Raw genomic sequence first — 15,243 nt, 5'->3', positions numbered from 1 at the left:
TGTCCTGAAGCATATGGGCGGGTTCGGACGGAAGCAGATGGTAGGTGGTGATGGGACGATGATCTTCGCTGGTCGGATGACTATCGCGTCTGGTACTGGCGGCAGGACTGGTGGCGGTTGTACCTGGAGATGCAAATGTATTGTTATAGGTTATAGTGCAGGGTTAGAAGATGTACCTCCTAAGCTGTGTATTGGTGGCATTTGGAGAATTCCACTACGGTATCCCCTGCCTGCTGTCAAAGCAACGATAGCCTAGTTGGTTGTGGAACGGACCGCCGAGACGAATGTCTGCTGGTTCAAATTCCAAGGACACTTCATACTTTTCTAAAAAAATATGTGTATATTCTTTGTGAATTATCGCTTGCTTTAACGGTACAGGAAAACATCGTGAGGAAACCTGCATACCTGAGAAATTCTCTATAGGAATTTTCGAGGGTGTGTGAAGTCTACCAACCCGCACTAGGCCAGCGTGGTGGACTAGAGCCTATTCCCTCTCAGTAGTAGAGGAGGCCCGTGCTCAGCAGTGGGCAAGTATATAATACAGGGCTGATATTATATATATTATTAACCGGCCTATCGTAAGAAGTGACTAATACAGGTCATCAAGGTGTCGTGGGCGGGCGGCAGAGAGCTGTCCGCCATTAGTGTGTGTACACCTTTTGTATATTATGGTGAACTCCGCAATAGGCGGCAGTATGTCGAAGGTAGGCCTCATGCTGTTGTTGTCGGCGACTGACGGCTGCGGACGACAATTTAAACACTTCCGTCAGAAGAAGCCCGCAGCCATTCCTAACGCGCCGAAGAGGGCCACGTGGAGTTTTAGTCAGATAATGATAAAGTTTGGTTACACAAAAACGTCATTCTGGATTTTTAACGGAGGCCTGTGTTCAAGAGTGGACCTATAGTTGATTCAATGACCTTTGTTCGAATTAGAATGTTTATTAAAATGCAAATATTAAACCATGCTGTTTAGTTTTTATTTTATTAGAAACCTTCGTCTTTAATATTTATCTGTCTTTGATACAATTTACATTGCGTTGTGAGTAACATGTTGTCTCGCATTCAATCTTGAGGTAGAGCAAAGAGATATTGAGTGTTCCTGCTCAGTATCTTTTAGTCCTGGGATTTGTGCCCAATAGCCTGGGGACCACGGCGAAGTCTAAATTAATAGGTTATTTGACTATGTTTGATTTTAAGATTTTTTTTAATATGAAGTCCTTCTGTGAAAACAGGATTAAATTTGGATAAGAAATGAGGTAGTAATTCAAATTTTAAATATTGCTTAGTGCAGAAATGGGGATATCTCTCCATCTCTTTCTTTCACAGGCATCGTAATGTCCGCCGACGTCACATGCAACGATTTCGTTTCTTTTCTGCATTAGACACCTCTACCAACAAACTCTCAATGGCTTATAACTTGTGGCTTTTGCATCAATGATTTCTTGTTTCAGAATTTATATGACGTACATATCTTATGAAAGTTATAAAATAAGCCAAATACTCTTACTGCATCTTTCTAATCGTTCGGGGATAAAGTGTAAAGAACTTACCCTGAGTGGAGGAGGTCTTGGCACACACACGGGTGGTGGCCTAACCACAATAGGAGGAGGAATCGGTGGCCTCACAGGCGGTACCCTCACGTAGAACGGTGGAGGCGTCGGAGGATTTATTGGCGGAGGTCGGACCATGATCGGAGGAGGCGTGGGGGGCTGGATCACTGCTGGACGCACCCAGACTGCTGCAGGAGGGGGGAGGTTGATCCTGCCCGGTTTCACCAGTATCGGCTGCGGTGGAGGGAAGTTCAGCTGGCCAGGTTTCACGATTATGGAACCTTGAGAGAAAAATTCAGGATTATTGCGTTGGTATTTTCGATTTGTGATGTAGAAAGATGTTAAGCTGCATTGATTTTTATCCTTAAATAGCAATGTAACAGTATTATTATTTTACATGATTATAACCTCTTCAATTGAGCAACTTTAATTCAAATCCTCATGATGGCTTTCTTAATCTCACGTAGTATTATATAACTTAATACTAAGGTCAGGGAGCCGTATTCCGTCTGTGGAGGTAAATTCGTTTCGTCTTTTTGCAACTACAGGCGTTTTTTCGATGGACAGCTTCGATAGCCGTATAGGTAAGAGACTTTATCACCCTCACACTCGCCAATCAACTCCTGTAAGCCAGGATCAGCAGTGGCATCGCATGACACCGAGCAGTGAAGCTCGGCGAATGTCAGGAAAAATAATTTGTCATTATCCCGCAAACGAAATTAATCAAATACAAAGATAGGGAGCAGTTGGAATGGTTTACGTAAGAGATTCAAAATATCACCTATTTATCTATGAAAACGAAGCTATTGGAACAACTCAGTAGCGTCAGCATGAGGGTTTCTTGAATACAGTAAGTGTAGACTGGTAATGGGCCAATATTCCAGACAAATTGGCTGACGAAATGTTGATTCAATTTGTTATCCCGTACAAGGGAAAAACATCGATATATATATGTACTACGTACTAGATTTGACGTTCCGAACATTAACTGTGTTCAACTGAAATGAACTGCAATCCATTCAAACTGACATTAGTATGGTCAATATTGTCAGCTTGTGGTTGTGTACGGAGCACTCAACTAGAGTCTAAGTATTAACCTGGATTTGAATAACAAATATTAGTCAAATAATTAAAATTATTTGTTCAAGTGAACAGGTTATAACAGTGACGTCTTGCCATTTTAGTTCAGATTTTGAACAAATATTTTATATCGACGTTCATGTCTATAGAATATACGTCAATGGGAATAAAATAATACCATTCCTGTAAGACATACCGCTGGCGCTTGCCCGTACATATAATTCACAGCCGGCCCACAAGGGATTGTAGGGTCCAACTTGCACCACACTGGGGTCCGGGCATGGGTCGCAGGAGACGGGCATGGCGGCGGGCAGGGGTCCACGCAGGGGTTGTACGGAACGCAGGGATCACAGGGGTCGCAAGGGGCGCAGGGGTCGCAGGGTGCACAGGGATCACAGGGGGCGCACGGGTCGTAGGATGGGCACGGGGCAGGCAGGGTTCGAATGGGTATTGCGGATTTGGCAGGGCTGCGCGAACGCCGTGCCCAAGATGAGAACTGAAATAAATAGATTCTGTATTATATTTTTGCTGGTGTAGAATCCGCCCAGATAGCGACCGTACACAAGATATTAATACCCGCCATAGTGGCTCAAGTGTGTCGCGTTCTGGGATCAATGTATATCCGGTTCCAACATAATTGTGTCGACTGAGAGGTAATCATCTCTCGTCAGTCGACACTATTGGACCCCACTTACCATCAGGCAGTGAGGACACTTTTTTGTGCCAGTATAAAAAAAATACTGTCTCATTGATAGAAATGGACCTACCCTACTAATGAATCATGTTTTAGGAACTAAAAGAAATGGTTGAATATGTAAATATATAAAAATTAATCCCTATTTTGCTTGGTCACGCCATCACGCGTGAACGGCTGGACCGATTTCACTAATTTTTGTTGTTGTGAGGAGAAGGTTCTTATGAAAGAAAAATTTAAAAATTGCGCGGCAAATTAGATAATTTAAGAAAACTTAACGAACATATTTATGTTATATTACTGTCAATTGTTTGAAATAACTGTCAGCGATTGACAGAATGCGCGCTGCAAGTTCATAGTTAAGACGGGACAACGTCTTTCGGGTCAGATAGTAGTTTATATTCTTAAAAATCTTTGTCTATTCAAATAAAATTTCAACGTAACAACAACGGACATGTTGAATAACAATATCCAAGCATTACATTCGTCGTAATGTCTCAAAACAAACGAAAACTATAGTTTTTAACTTAAATTTGAACCAGTCCTATGTAAATTAACTCGTCGAGGATAGAACGGACAAAATTTTACCGACAGTTAAACAGTAGTTCTACGAGTATTTTCATGTTAATTTGTGACGATGGCTGTCAAATTAATTGTATTTTATAAAATACTATGACCCGCCCCGGCTTCGCACGGGTGCAATATTTCTCCACTATTTAATGGATGTTATTATACATATAAACCTTCCTCTTGAATCACTCTATCTATTAAAAAAAAAACGCATCAAAATCCGTTGCGTAGTTTTAAAGATTTAAGCATACAAAGGGACATAGGGACAGAGAAAGCGACTTTGTTTTGTACTATGTAGTGACTTAATAGTTTTTTAAATGATTTTTTATGTTTACGCGAAAGTTAGACATTAAAATTAAACTATTTTTCGGATTTTATCGCGGTTTTAATTATTTTAGTTTTCTCCCGACGTTTCGAAGACTTTACAGCCTTCATGGACACGGGGGGAACTGAGTTTTTCGTCATCCGTAAAGTCAAAGTTACAGTATCTACCTACATTTTACAATTATACAACTAATAATTTTTTTAGCTGTTGGTGGTCCGATCTACGCAGAATCTTAGTCCCTTCAGTATGTGAATTATTGCTGTAACGGTGAAGGAAAAAATCGTAAGGAATTTTGAGAGTATGTGAAGTCTACCAATCCGCACTAGGCCAGCGTGGTGGACTAAGGCCTAATCCCTCTCAGTAGTAGAGGTGGCCCGTGCAGCAGTGAGACAGTATTAAGTGATACAGGGCTGATGATGTTGATATTTAAGTCTACCAATTTTCTTTTTATTTATTACTTATTTTTCGTAAAATGCTATTAAATTATATTATACGTTACCAGATATCCATATGACTTTGCCCTTCGCCATCTTCCAGACGTCTAGTAATCGTAAATTTACCCGCGTTTTATATATCTAGCAATATTTAGTATTGCCATTGAAAAAATCAAAACAAAATTAAAATTGCTATCCGTGAATAACTTTTGTTTTAAATATCACTAATTGCTAAATGAAAACAATTAAAGTTTTGATATAGTTGAGTAATTATTTGAAATATTATTCCTATATTTTACGGAGTTGATTTGCGTCAATTAATGCTTTTGGTTGCGGATTGTCAGCAAATTATTTGTGAAACTGTGAAAAATCAATCTGTTGCAGATGTAATTTTTCTTATACGTGTACTGCAAAGTGTGCGCCGCATCTGATGGTAAGTGGAGCTGTCCAATAGAATGTCGACTGACGAGAGATGATTACCCCTCAGTGGACACAATTATGTTGGAACCGGATATACACTGATCCCAGAACGCGACACACGTAGGGGCCGTTCAAGTATTACGTAACGCAATTTGGGGAGTCTTTTAAAATGTTACGATGCGTTACAGGTGCGGGAGGGATTGGGGACGTACAAAGCGTTACGTAACATTGTTTTTTATTTTAAATGGATAGTAAAGGTATTTTAGCGACTTTCTGGTAGTTCGCGTAAAATAATAGTGAATATCAGAAAGAATTGTAACTTTAGAGTTACATAACTTTTGGAATTGGTATGGGGATCAAAAACTTCAAAAATTGCGTTACGTAATACTTGAACGACTACTAGGTCAGTATGGCGGGTTTTAACATCTTGTGTACGGTCGGTACTGGCGGATATAAAATATATCCTACCACTAGCAAAAAAACTTAGTGCCGTATGAGAGGGCTCATCTGTTATTTGGTAACAGCGTAATATCTTTTAATTAATCCAGAAGGCTATAAGTGGCGAAAGTTCCATATAATCCAATTCCTGCTGTCTTCCATTTCTAAATCTAAAAAAAATCTAATTATCATTACAACCATCTGCAAACCACATTTATACTTATTGTTTTTATATTCTATGTCGAATTCCCTTTCAAATAATTCACCCTTCGCCACAGGGGTATTAGAAGACTCGCGAATCCTTGGTTGCACAAATAATAGGTTTTTCTATTCAGTACCAATCAGTAACGCGGCGATAGCCTAGTAGGGTGTGGAACGGACTGCCGAGACGAAAGTGCGCAGGTTCAAATCCCAAGGGCACACACCTCTGACTCTTCTAAAAAATTATGTGTGTATTCTTAGTAAATTATCACTTGCTTAACGGTGAAGGAAAACATCGTGAGGAAACCTGCATACCTGATAAAGTCTCTATTAGGAATTTTCGAGGGTATGAAGTCTACCAACCCACACTAGGCCAGCGTGGTGGACCCTCTCAGTAGTAGAGGAGGCCCGTGCCCAACAGCGGGACAGTATATAATACAGGGCTGTTATTATTATATTATTATATTATCATCAATCCGGATTCATCACAATCGGTCTGATAAGTCACCAACGTAGCTTATATTCTACCTCGCATCTTCAACGTATGCTAATTAATCAATTACGAGCATGTTAATTGCCATAGAATCAATTCGGAGTCTGGAAGCCTGCCCCATATTGGATCCCTCCTAGTCGAATTTCGGCCGCAGTGACCAATCTTCGCGGAGATCAACCAAGTACGCAGGAGATATAGTGCACAAGTGTGTGCGCATTACACAAACACTGCCTGAAAACTAATCTTCACTCTTTAAATTATATATTAACCCCCTTATTCATAGACGTTATTTATCTAAGGACGGAGCATTGCTGTAATACCAAATCTGTTTCTCAGTGCTTACGGCATGGCAGCCTTCGCAGTGCGTAGACATAGGGCCGTTGTGATTGGCTAATATTGAGATACAACTTGAATCTAGTTGGCTGTCAGATAAACAAAGCTGATGAAACAGACTTGTTATCACAGCAATGCTCCGTCCCTAGATAAATAACGTTTATGAATAAAGGGATATGTTCATAAGATGATAGAAAATTTTCATTTCATAGTCGTTGGATATTTTGAAATTAACTGCAGTACAACATATGCAACAGAAGCTCGGAAGGAGTTTACGGTGTGTACCCCCGTGCTTCGTGCACGTACAGCCGTTGGTCTTGCCGATCTCTCTCCGGTCATGTCGTCTCACCGGACTATGAGAAGGAACAGAGTTCTTGTGTATTGCACACACGTGCACTATAATATGTGGTGGCACAATTAATATATAACGCCATTTCGTCAACATCAACGGAACTGCAAGATGATATGTAGTATTGACATAATCGCAGTGATAACGTACAGCAATCACGCTAGATGGCGATACAGGATACTAGCTTGCGATAGCAAAATTTGCGCGACACAGTTAGTCCATTGAAAAGTTACATTTGAGGTTGCGTTTTTTAGAGGACGCATTTTATTTTTTTGGAGTGTAGGGGGGGTCAGTCTAAAGCTAAAACCAAGTTTGTGGGGTCGCCACCCTTGTCCCACGGCCGCCATCTTGAAAATAGGGGTTGAAATGGTTTTACGATGTATCTCTTAAACTATTTATCTGATAAAAAAATGTATAAACATTTTTTGTTGCAAATTAAATTCTCTACAACTTTGGTGCAGTAACTTTTGTCGTAGAACTATAAATAAAAAAGTTATAAGCGAAAATGTTAAGAAATTCAATGTTAAGCAATGTCCATTGCAACGTCATCAGAACGTGTGTTTATAAGGTTCATAATACTTTTTTTGTACTCTCTTTAATACCCAAATACCCAAGGGACCATTAGGGAACAAAAGAACATCTGCCTGCTAGTATTATTATTATTTCTAACCTCTCTTATTGTAAGAATAGCTAATAATTTTGTGTTGAAGTTGTCGTAAGTAGAGTTATTTATTAGCATTTTGACTTTTAAAAAGTCTTTTAATAGTCAAAATGCTTATAAAAAGTAGTTTTCACTAAAGTTAAAATCGTGTCTAAAATTATTCGAAATCGTCTTCACAATTAAAAACAGAATAAAATACATCCGCACGTACAGAAATATGTAGCACAACTAAAAGATATAAGTTGAACGACAACTTCAACACAATATTATCAGCTATTCTTACAATAAGAGAGGTTAGAAAGAATAATAATAATAGCAGGCAGATGTTCTTTTGTTCCCTAATGGTCCCTTGGGTATTTGGGTATTAATGAGAGTACAAAAAAAGTATTATGAACCTTATAAACACACGTTCTGATGACGTTGCAATGGACATTGCTTAACATTGAATTTCTTAACATTATCGCTCATAACTTTTTTATTTATAGTTCTACGACAAAAGTGACTAGACCAAAGTTGTAGAGAATTTAATTTGCAACAAAAAATGTTTATACATTTTTTTGTCAGATAAATAGTTTAAGAGATACATCGTAAAACCATTTCAACCCCTATTTTCAAGATGGCGGCCGTGGGACAAGGGTGGCGACCCCACAAACTTGGTTTTAGCTTTAGACTGACCCCCCCTACACATCAAAAAAATAAAATTGCGTCCTCTAAAAAACGCAAGGTAAGGCCTAAAAAATGTAACATTTCAATGGACTAAGTATATACAGAGTCATTTTGACATTGCGTTACTAAATGAAACCACATATTCGTCTTTGTTGACATTGTGCCAAAAATCATCCATTAATAATGAATATTTTTACCAAAAATCCTGGCTAAAGATTTCTGAGTTTTTGATTATTTTGTAGTTTAATGCGAATATGGCGTGTGCGTGAGTGTATTTCTGACTGAAAGTGTAATGCTAGTGCAACGAATTCCCTTAGAGTAATAGTAGTAGCTTTAGGGCCTGTAAAATTAAAATTACTTTTCATTAATATTTATTTTGTTCGAAAATTAGGCTTATTTATTTTACAACTACGGCTCAAGTAACTCATTATAAAGTGTTATTCCAAGTAAATAAGTATGTTGTTTCATTTAGTAACGCAATGTCAATATGAACCTGTATGTACTACCTCCAATTAGGAGCCCCCGGAGGAGCCAGGAGCCGCGATCGGTCAGAAACATCTGCCTGAAATCTTTCCCTTCCATAGAGGAACGCAACCATTTGTTCCTCTACAGCGGTGTCTTACTATACGTCACTAAAAATATGTCCTGCGAGGCTGAACGCTGTTAAGATTGGCCGCCGTGACCGAAATTCGGCTAGGAGAGATTTATTCATTCACAAATAGACAATCAGTATATTCGTCAGTTGTATGGCGGATAGCTTAATAATAATAATATCAGCCCTGTATTATATGCTTGCCCACTGCTAAGCACGGGCCTCCTCTACTACTGAGAGGGATTAGGCCTTAGTCCACCACGCTGGCCTAGTGCGGATTGGTAGACTTCACACACCTTTGAAATTCCTATAGAGAACTTCCTACAGGTTTCCTCACGATGTTTTCCTTCACCGTTAAAGCGAACGATAAATTCACAAAGAATACACACATGATTTTTTAGAAAAGTCAGAGGTGTGTGCCCTTGGAATTTGAACCTGCGGACATTCGTCTCGGCAGTCCGTTCCACACCCAACTAGGCTATCGCCGCTTTTTGGCGGATAGCTTAGAAGTCTAAATCAAGATTTTCGTACAACGTCTTATATAACAAAAGATTTTTTATTTTAAAACCATAACAAAGTTATTTTATAGATATTCCGGTACTTTGCGAAAAAAATGTAATTTTAGAGTTACATAACTTTTGGAGGGGGTGCGGGGCGTACAGGAAAACGTTACGGCGCGTTACATTGTGGGGGGTGGAGGGTCAAAATTCTTAAAAAATTGCGTAACGTAATATTTGAACGGCCGCTTATATGATTTTGGCGAAGTATTCTGTAAAAGACGGGTCTCGTTGAATAAGTTTCATTTACGTAATATCTAAAGTCCGTATTCACAAACGTTACTTAGCTAAGTACGGAGCAATGCTGTGATAATAAGTCTGTACTTTCGTCACGATAGTCGCAGTGCGTACACATGGCGCTGTGATTGGCTAATATTGACACAACTTCACTCCAGTCGGCTGTCGATAAACAAAGCTGAACATAGCCACAGATAACTATGACAGCCGACAGTGTTCAGGCGCACTGCGTCCTCATAGTATTGTTTGTGAACACGGTTGTAACTGAGTAAATATAAGTACTTTACTGTCACTGGTATACAAAATTTGCATTAGTAAGGTTTTCGTGTGTAATTAACTTCTATAATAAATCTTATAAAAGTAACTTATGTTATTGTGATCTATAAAGAAATAACTTTATAATATCAGTCTTGTATTATATACTGTCCCACTGGTGCACGGGCCTCCTGAGAAGGATTAGGCTTTAGTTCACCACGCTGTAATGCGGATTGGTAGATTGCACACACCCTCAAAATTCCTATAGAGAACTTCTCAAGTATACACGATGTTTTCCTTCACCGTTAAAGCAACTGATAATTCACAAAGAATACAAACATAATTTTAGAAAAGTCAAAGGTCTGTGCCTTTAGAATTTGAACCGTCGGACATCTCGGCAGTCCGTTTCACTCCCAACTAGGCTAATATATTTTATTTTTATTAATTAGGCTTAACAGCGTTTTTCACTCCAATGCTTACAAACTAACATAAAATTAATAGCATAGTATGATTCACTAATATCAGTAAACATAACATATAACTATTAGATGCCTTTTCAAATCAAAGTGTAAATAAAACATTAAAATTAAACTTTTTTACGAATCTTATCGCGGTTTTAACTATTTTAGTTTTCTCCCGACGTTTCGAAGACTTTGCAGCCACGAGACACAGACACTTTGTGGTCACGGAAGGGACTAAAACACAGGGGTAATAAAACAAACAAAATAACACAATACACATTATAATTTTATTAAATATATTTATATATACACATTTGTACATGCACACTGAGGTATGAATTATACGGGTACCTATAACTAGTATTTCGTTGAGAGATCTGGGAATAAAGAAGTCGCTAATCAAGCATAATATGAGAACCAAGAAGTTTGACCTTACAGAGGCCGTACGAAACGCCTTTCTGAAGACAAGGACTCAAATAACCTCTGATAAGACGACCATGTTCACAAACATTACCTAATAGTACTACAATGAAGTCTGTTCAGTTCTTTCCCTATGAAAATTGCAATGCATGTGTGATAGGGGCCATAGTTGGAGTAGATATATTCTGACATTACTGGAATAGTCAAAGACTTGTGGACACGGAGTTCAAAACACCGTAAAGTCCCGGATAGTACTGTTTGTGAATATGGCTGGTGGTTTTCAAACGATGGCTTCAGCTTTGAACATCTAGAAGACAATAACTCCATCAGTTCTTTCTCTTTACGATTAGAGTTTTAAGTGATCTTATAGTGTCTTCCTCTTTCTGTTTACTTAGTTATTACATAAGGACATTTTTCTTAACATAGAATACCAAGTTCAAGCTAGTGCCCTCCATTCGTGCTGTTGTGTTTCTATCATTACAAAGCTTGTTGGTATGTTTGGTTCCAAAGAGAACCATATGGTAAACGTTTAGGTCGTTATTCCTCGTATTTAACGAATGTACGTACAGTGAGTTACGCATGCTGACCACACAAGGAATGTTGATCGACAGAGGCGGCCTTTGGGGGAGGCGAACCGGGAAACCGCCCGTGGCTTCGCGCTTATAGAGGCCTCGCGTGGTGCCTCGCAGGACCTTTTTTACGTTCTTACCGTCGAAACTGTTAAAACAGGGGAATCGTGTTTTACTCTGCCCGGGCCTCGCGTCTGTTTCTTTTTGCTTTCGCTTGGAGCTTGGCGTCGTTTAGGACCGCCACTGTTCATCGACATCATATTTATACTACTTATCGAGGTTTTATCAAGTTATATCTTCTTTATACAAGTTTCCAAATCTTCCTAGTAAACAGCAAAGTTCTATACATCGTTATTTATTTAGTTTACGTTTAGACATTCGTCATATGAAGCAAGACAAAGTTGTAAATGGCGGATGTGTTATTAGGAAGGCGGTTTCTCTTATAGGTCTTATTTTAGGCAGTTCTTATATTCGCAAGTTTTATTCAAGTGACTAACTGAGAATTTGTTAGCGTAACTTCGTAGTTATAGTCACGGCTTACATTACAACTTACGTAAATAAAACTTACAAATATAATACCCACCAAGATGGTCTAATTCTAATTAGCAACTTCTATCTGTGTGAGTTAGTAGGCCATACAAGGTTCAGGGCAGGGTGGAAGGCAGGGCGAACAAGGGGGCAGACAGGGTGGCAGACAGGGGGCCAGACAGGGAGGCACACAGGGTGGTAGACAAGGGGGCACACAGGGTGGGAGAATGGGTTGCCTTCCACCCTGGATGGCTGAAGTTGACACACAGATCGTCGGTCCTTGTAAATTGGGGAGTAACCTCTGCCTGACCATAATTGGAGGTGGATTCAACGGCTGAGGAGTTGGCTGGGTAACAGTAACCGGTGGGGGCTGAATAGGAGCTGGTTTCGGAGGCCTGACCACTACAGCTGCGGGCTGGATAGGTGGTAAGGGATTAGGCCTGGCCAGAACTGGAGGCGGAGTTATACATGGTAGTGGAGGAGGCCTGACCACAATCGGCCGTGGGGTTAGGGGAAGCATTGGCGGGGGTTGAACGGTTATCGCTGGGGGCGTGATGGGCGGCTGTCGCGGTGGTCGGAGGAGGATCGCGGGCGGCTGGATGACCACGTCGGGGGATGGAGCGAAGTAGATGCTCCCTCCTGGCACTTTGACCTCTTGAAGCCGACTTGCGTAAGTCGTTCAGGAATGCAGTTGCGTTGCACCATCACACGAACTGGACCATCGCCGCAGGGAGCTGGAAAAAGGGTTTAAGTTTGATTATAGTTGTCAATACTTCACTACGACGCGCGCAGCAATAGTCGTGCTTTAGAATTCAAATTCGGATGGCGTTGCTACCATGGGCATGTCGGAAGGAGAGTGCAAGGGAGAGCACGTGCACCCCCTGTCTAAAACAATCAAAATGACAATGAGAATTATCAACCACAGAGGTTTTGTTATGGTAAAGCATGTTCAAATACTCGTGGAATTTATATTTGAAAAAAAAAATTAACTTATATACTATGTAGTATAATGCATAGATGCAATGCACCTAACTAAAAGTAATTTTGGCGGCGCCCATGGTTGCTACCTAATGTTAAGGATAGTCGTTTATTATCACACGAGCAGCAAGCTCGTTTCCACATTGAAATGTATGAAACAGTTTAATCACCTCTACTAAACATATCAAATACATATTAAAATCTGTTGTGAGACTTCATAATTAATAAAACCTGTGTTTATTATAAACATAATTTTTCTTTAGTTTCAAATGTAGTTGAATAGTAGGTCACGTGAAATTCGTCATAATTTTAAACAAATCTACTACGACGCTTATTCGCGTAAACTTGGTGATTAGCGAAGTATTAAACTTTTCTCTGGAATTGTATAAATGAAAATGTACGAGACGTGTCCCAAAAGTACAATCATTCATGGACTAAAGCAATTTTGTGCTGAGTCTCCACACCAAAAGTGCCCATGCATGGGAGCACGTTTGCCGCGACCCTAGGCACACAATTCAGTGTGTATACCTCATGGTTGCTAAATACACATTGAGGATTATAAGAGTTCAAGCGAATATTTCCTCTCCCTTCCAACCTCCCTAAAACCTCCTTCTCCTTCCTTTCTTCGATCCTTCCATCCCCCTCCTCTCCTCCCGGCCCTGAGACCGATAGCCGTGGGTCGCCAGCGTCCCCGTCCGCTGGCACCCTCGGTGATAACGGGCCCACCAATCCCTCACAGGGACTGCCGTGGTTGCTAATCCGGGGGATCGCTTGTACACCGTTCGCAGGGTACCCCCGGAGATAACCATGGCAGTACTCCAAAAAAAAAATCAATCATGGACTATTCATTAAAATTAAACTACTTTTCGGATTCTATCGCGGTTTTTTATATTTTAGTTTTCTTCCGACGTTTCGAAGACTTTGCAGCCTTCATGGTCACGGGGAGGACTGAGGTGTTGTTCATCCGCAAAGTGAAAGTTACAATATCTACCTACATTTTACAATTATATAATTAATAATGAAATTTTAGCTTTTGGTGGACCGATCTCGCAGAATGAGCACAGTGTCATCGTCGGGAGAAAACTAACTTATAAAACCGCGAAACGATCCGAAAAGTAGTTTAATTTTTAATGTCTAACATTCGCGTAAAACATAAAAATCATTATGAACTGTTTGAATATTAAAAATGAACTCACTCGCCGGCATGCAGGGATCAGGGTGGTGGTGGGGGCAGGGCATGGTGGAGGCCCTGGTGGGTACGGCATGCACGGCGAAGGTTCCAGGGCACGGCATGCATGGCATGTACTGAGGTGCCGGCGCCGATGCTGCTGTGGCTATCAATGCTGTAAAAGAAACAATCAAAGACATTAAACAGCATAGTTATAAACAATCAGGACCAAATTTGCGCTCAAAAATTTATTTGTAGTAAGGTTATAGAAAATTTATATAAGCGGCGATAGCCTAGTTGGTTGTGGAACGGACTGCCGAGACGAATGTCCGCAGGTTCAAATCCCAAGGGCACACACCTCTGACTTTTCTAAAAAATTAAGTGTGTGTATTCTTTGTGAATTATCACTTGCTTTAACGGTGAAGGAAAACATCGTGAGGAAACCTGCATACCTGAGAAATTTCATTGGGAATTTCTTTCGGGTGTGTGAAGCTTTACCAATCCGCACTAGGCCAGCGTGGTGGACTAAGGCCTATTCCCTCTCAGTAGTAGAGAAGGCCGGTACCCAGCAGTGGAACAGTAGATATATAATACAGGGCTCATATTATTTTTATATATATTATTATAGAAAATATGCTAATATACGAATTAAAAATGAGCATCACGATATGGAAAAAATATGTATTTTACATTGAAGTTTTGCTATTTCTCCGTAGATTGAGTAACCATCGCATGAGCGCAAATTTTTGTATGATAATCCTTCCAATCCGCTCTATATAATATTAGAACTCTTTAAATAATACGTGTATATACGTCCCCACTGCTGCATCGGGCCTACTCGAGAGAGTTTAGGCCCTAATCTACCACGCCGTGCCTTTAGTGCGGATTGGCAGACTTCACACACCTTAAAATTAATATAGAGAACTCTGTATAGGGGCTGATATAATTATTACTATCATACTGATTAGTATCACTAAGATTATTTCTCATTTTTTATCACTGTACTTTTATATAAATAAATACATATTTTTACAAAGAGTGCATTATTAAAACAATGTTTTTTCAAATAGTGTATCCATATAATAATAGAGAATTATTTTGAATAGTTGTAATATTATAGTGACTAATCTAGTTTAATGATCGTGATGATTTATTATCATACTGGTTAAATTCATTCATTATCATGATGGTTAAATTAACGATTCATTATCATACCGATTAAATGATGATTAATTATCATGATGGTTAAATTTATAGTTACCTA

General features: G+C 39.7%; 2 protein-coding genes across 2 annotated transcripts; both read right to left on the bottom strand.

Moving 5' to 3' along the window:
* Positions 1-3: 3 nt before the first annotated feature.
* LOC119193030 (pollen-specific leucine-rich repeat extensin-like protein 3) lies at positions 4-6,326 on the bottom strand (the record flags this gene model as incomplete). Its single annotated transcript, XM_037446731.1, has 4 exons — positions 6,276-6,326; positions 2,827-3,126; positions 1,551-1,943; positions 4-123 (listed from the first exon to the last, which is right to left on the bottom strand). Coding segments are annotated over exons 1-4 (864 nt in total), but the record flags the coding sequence as incomplete, so codon positions are not given.
* A 4,921-nt stretch (positions 6,327-11,247) lies between these two features.
* Positions 11,248-14,027, bottom strand: LOC119193031 (gibberellin-regulated protein 14-like). Its single transcript, XM_037446732.1, is given in 3 exon segments — positions 11,248-12,484; positions 12,487-12,567; positions 14,008-14,027. Coding segments are annotated over 3 exon segments (645 nt in total). The 5' UTR covers positions 14,018-14,027; the 3' UTR covers positions 11,248-11,930.
* Positions 14,028-15,243: the final 1,216 nt, after the last annotated feature.

This window comes from Manduca sexta, unplaced genomic scaffold (genome assembly GCF_014839805.1).
Source record: "Manduca sexta isolate Smith_Timp_Sample1 unplaced genomic scaffold, JHU_Msex_v1.0 HiC_scaffold_354, whole genome shotgun sequence".
Lineage (NCBI taxonomy): Eukaryota > Metazoa > Arthropoda > Insecta > Lepidoptera > Sphingidae > Manduca > Manduca sexta.
This window is presented reverse-complemented; position numbering and strand designations above follow the sequence as displayed.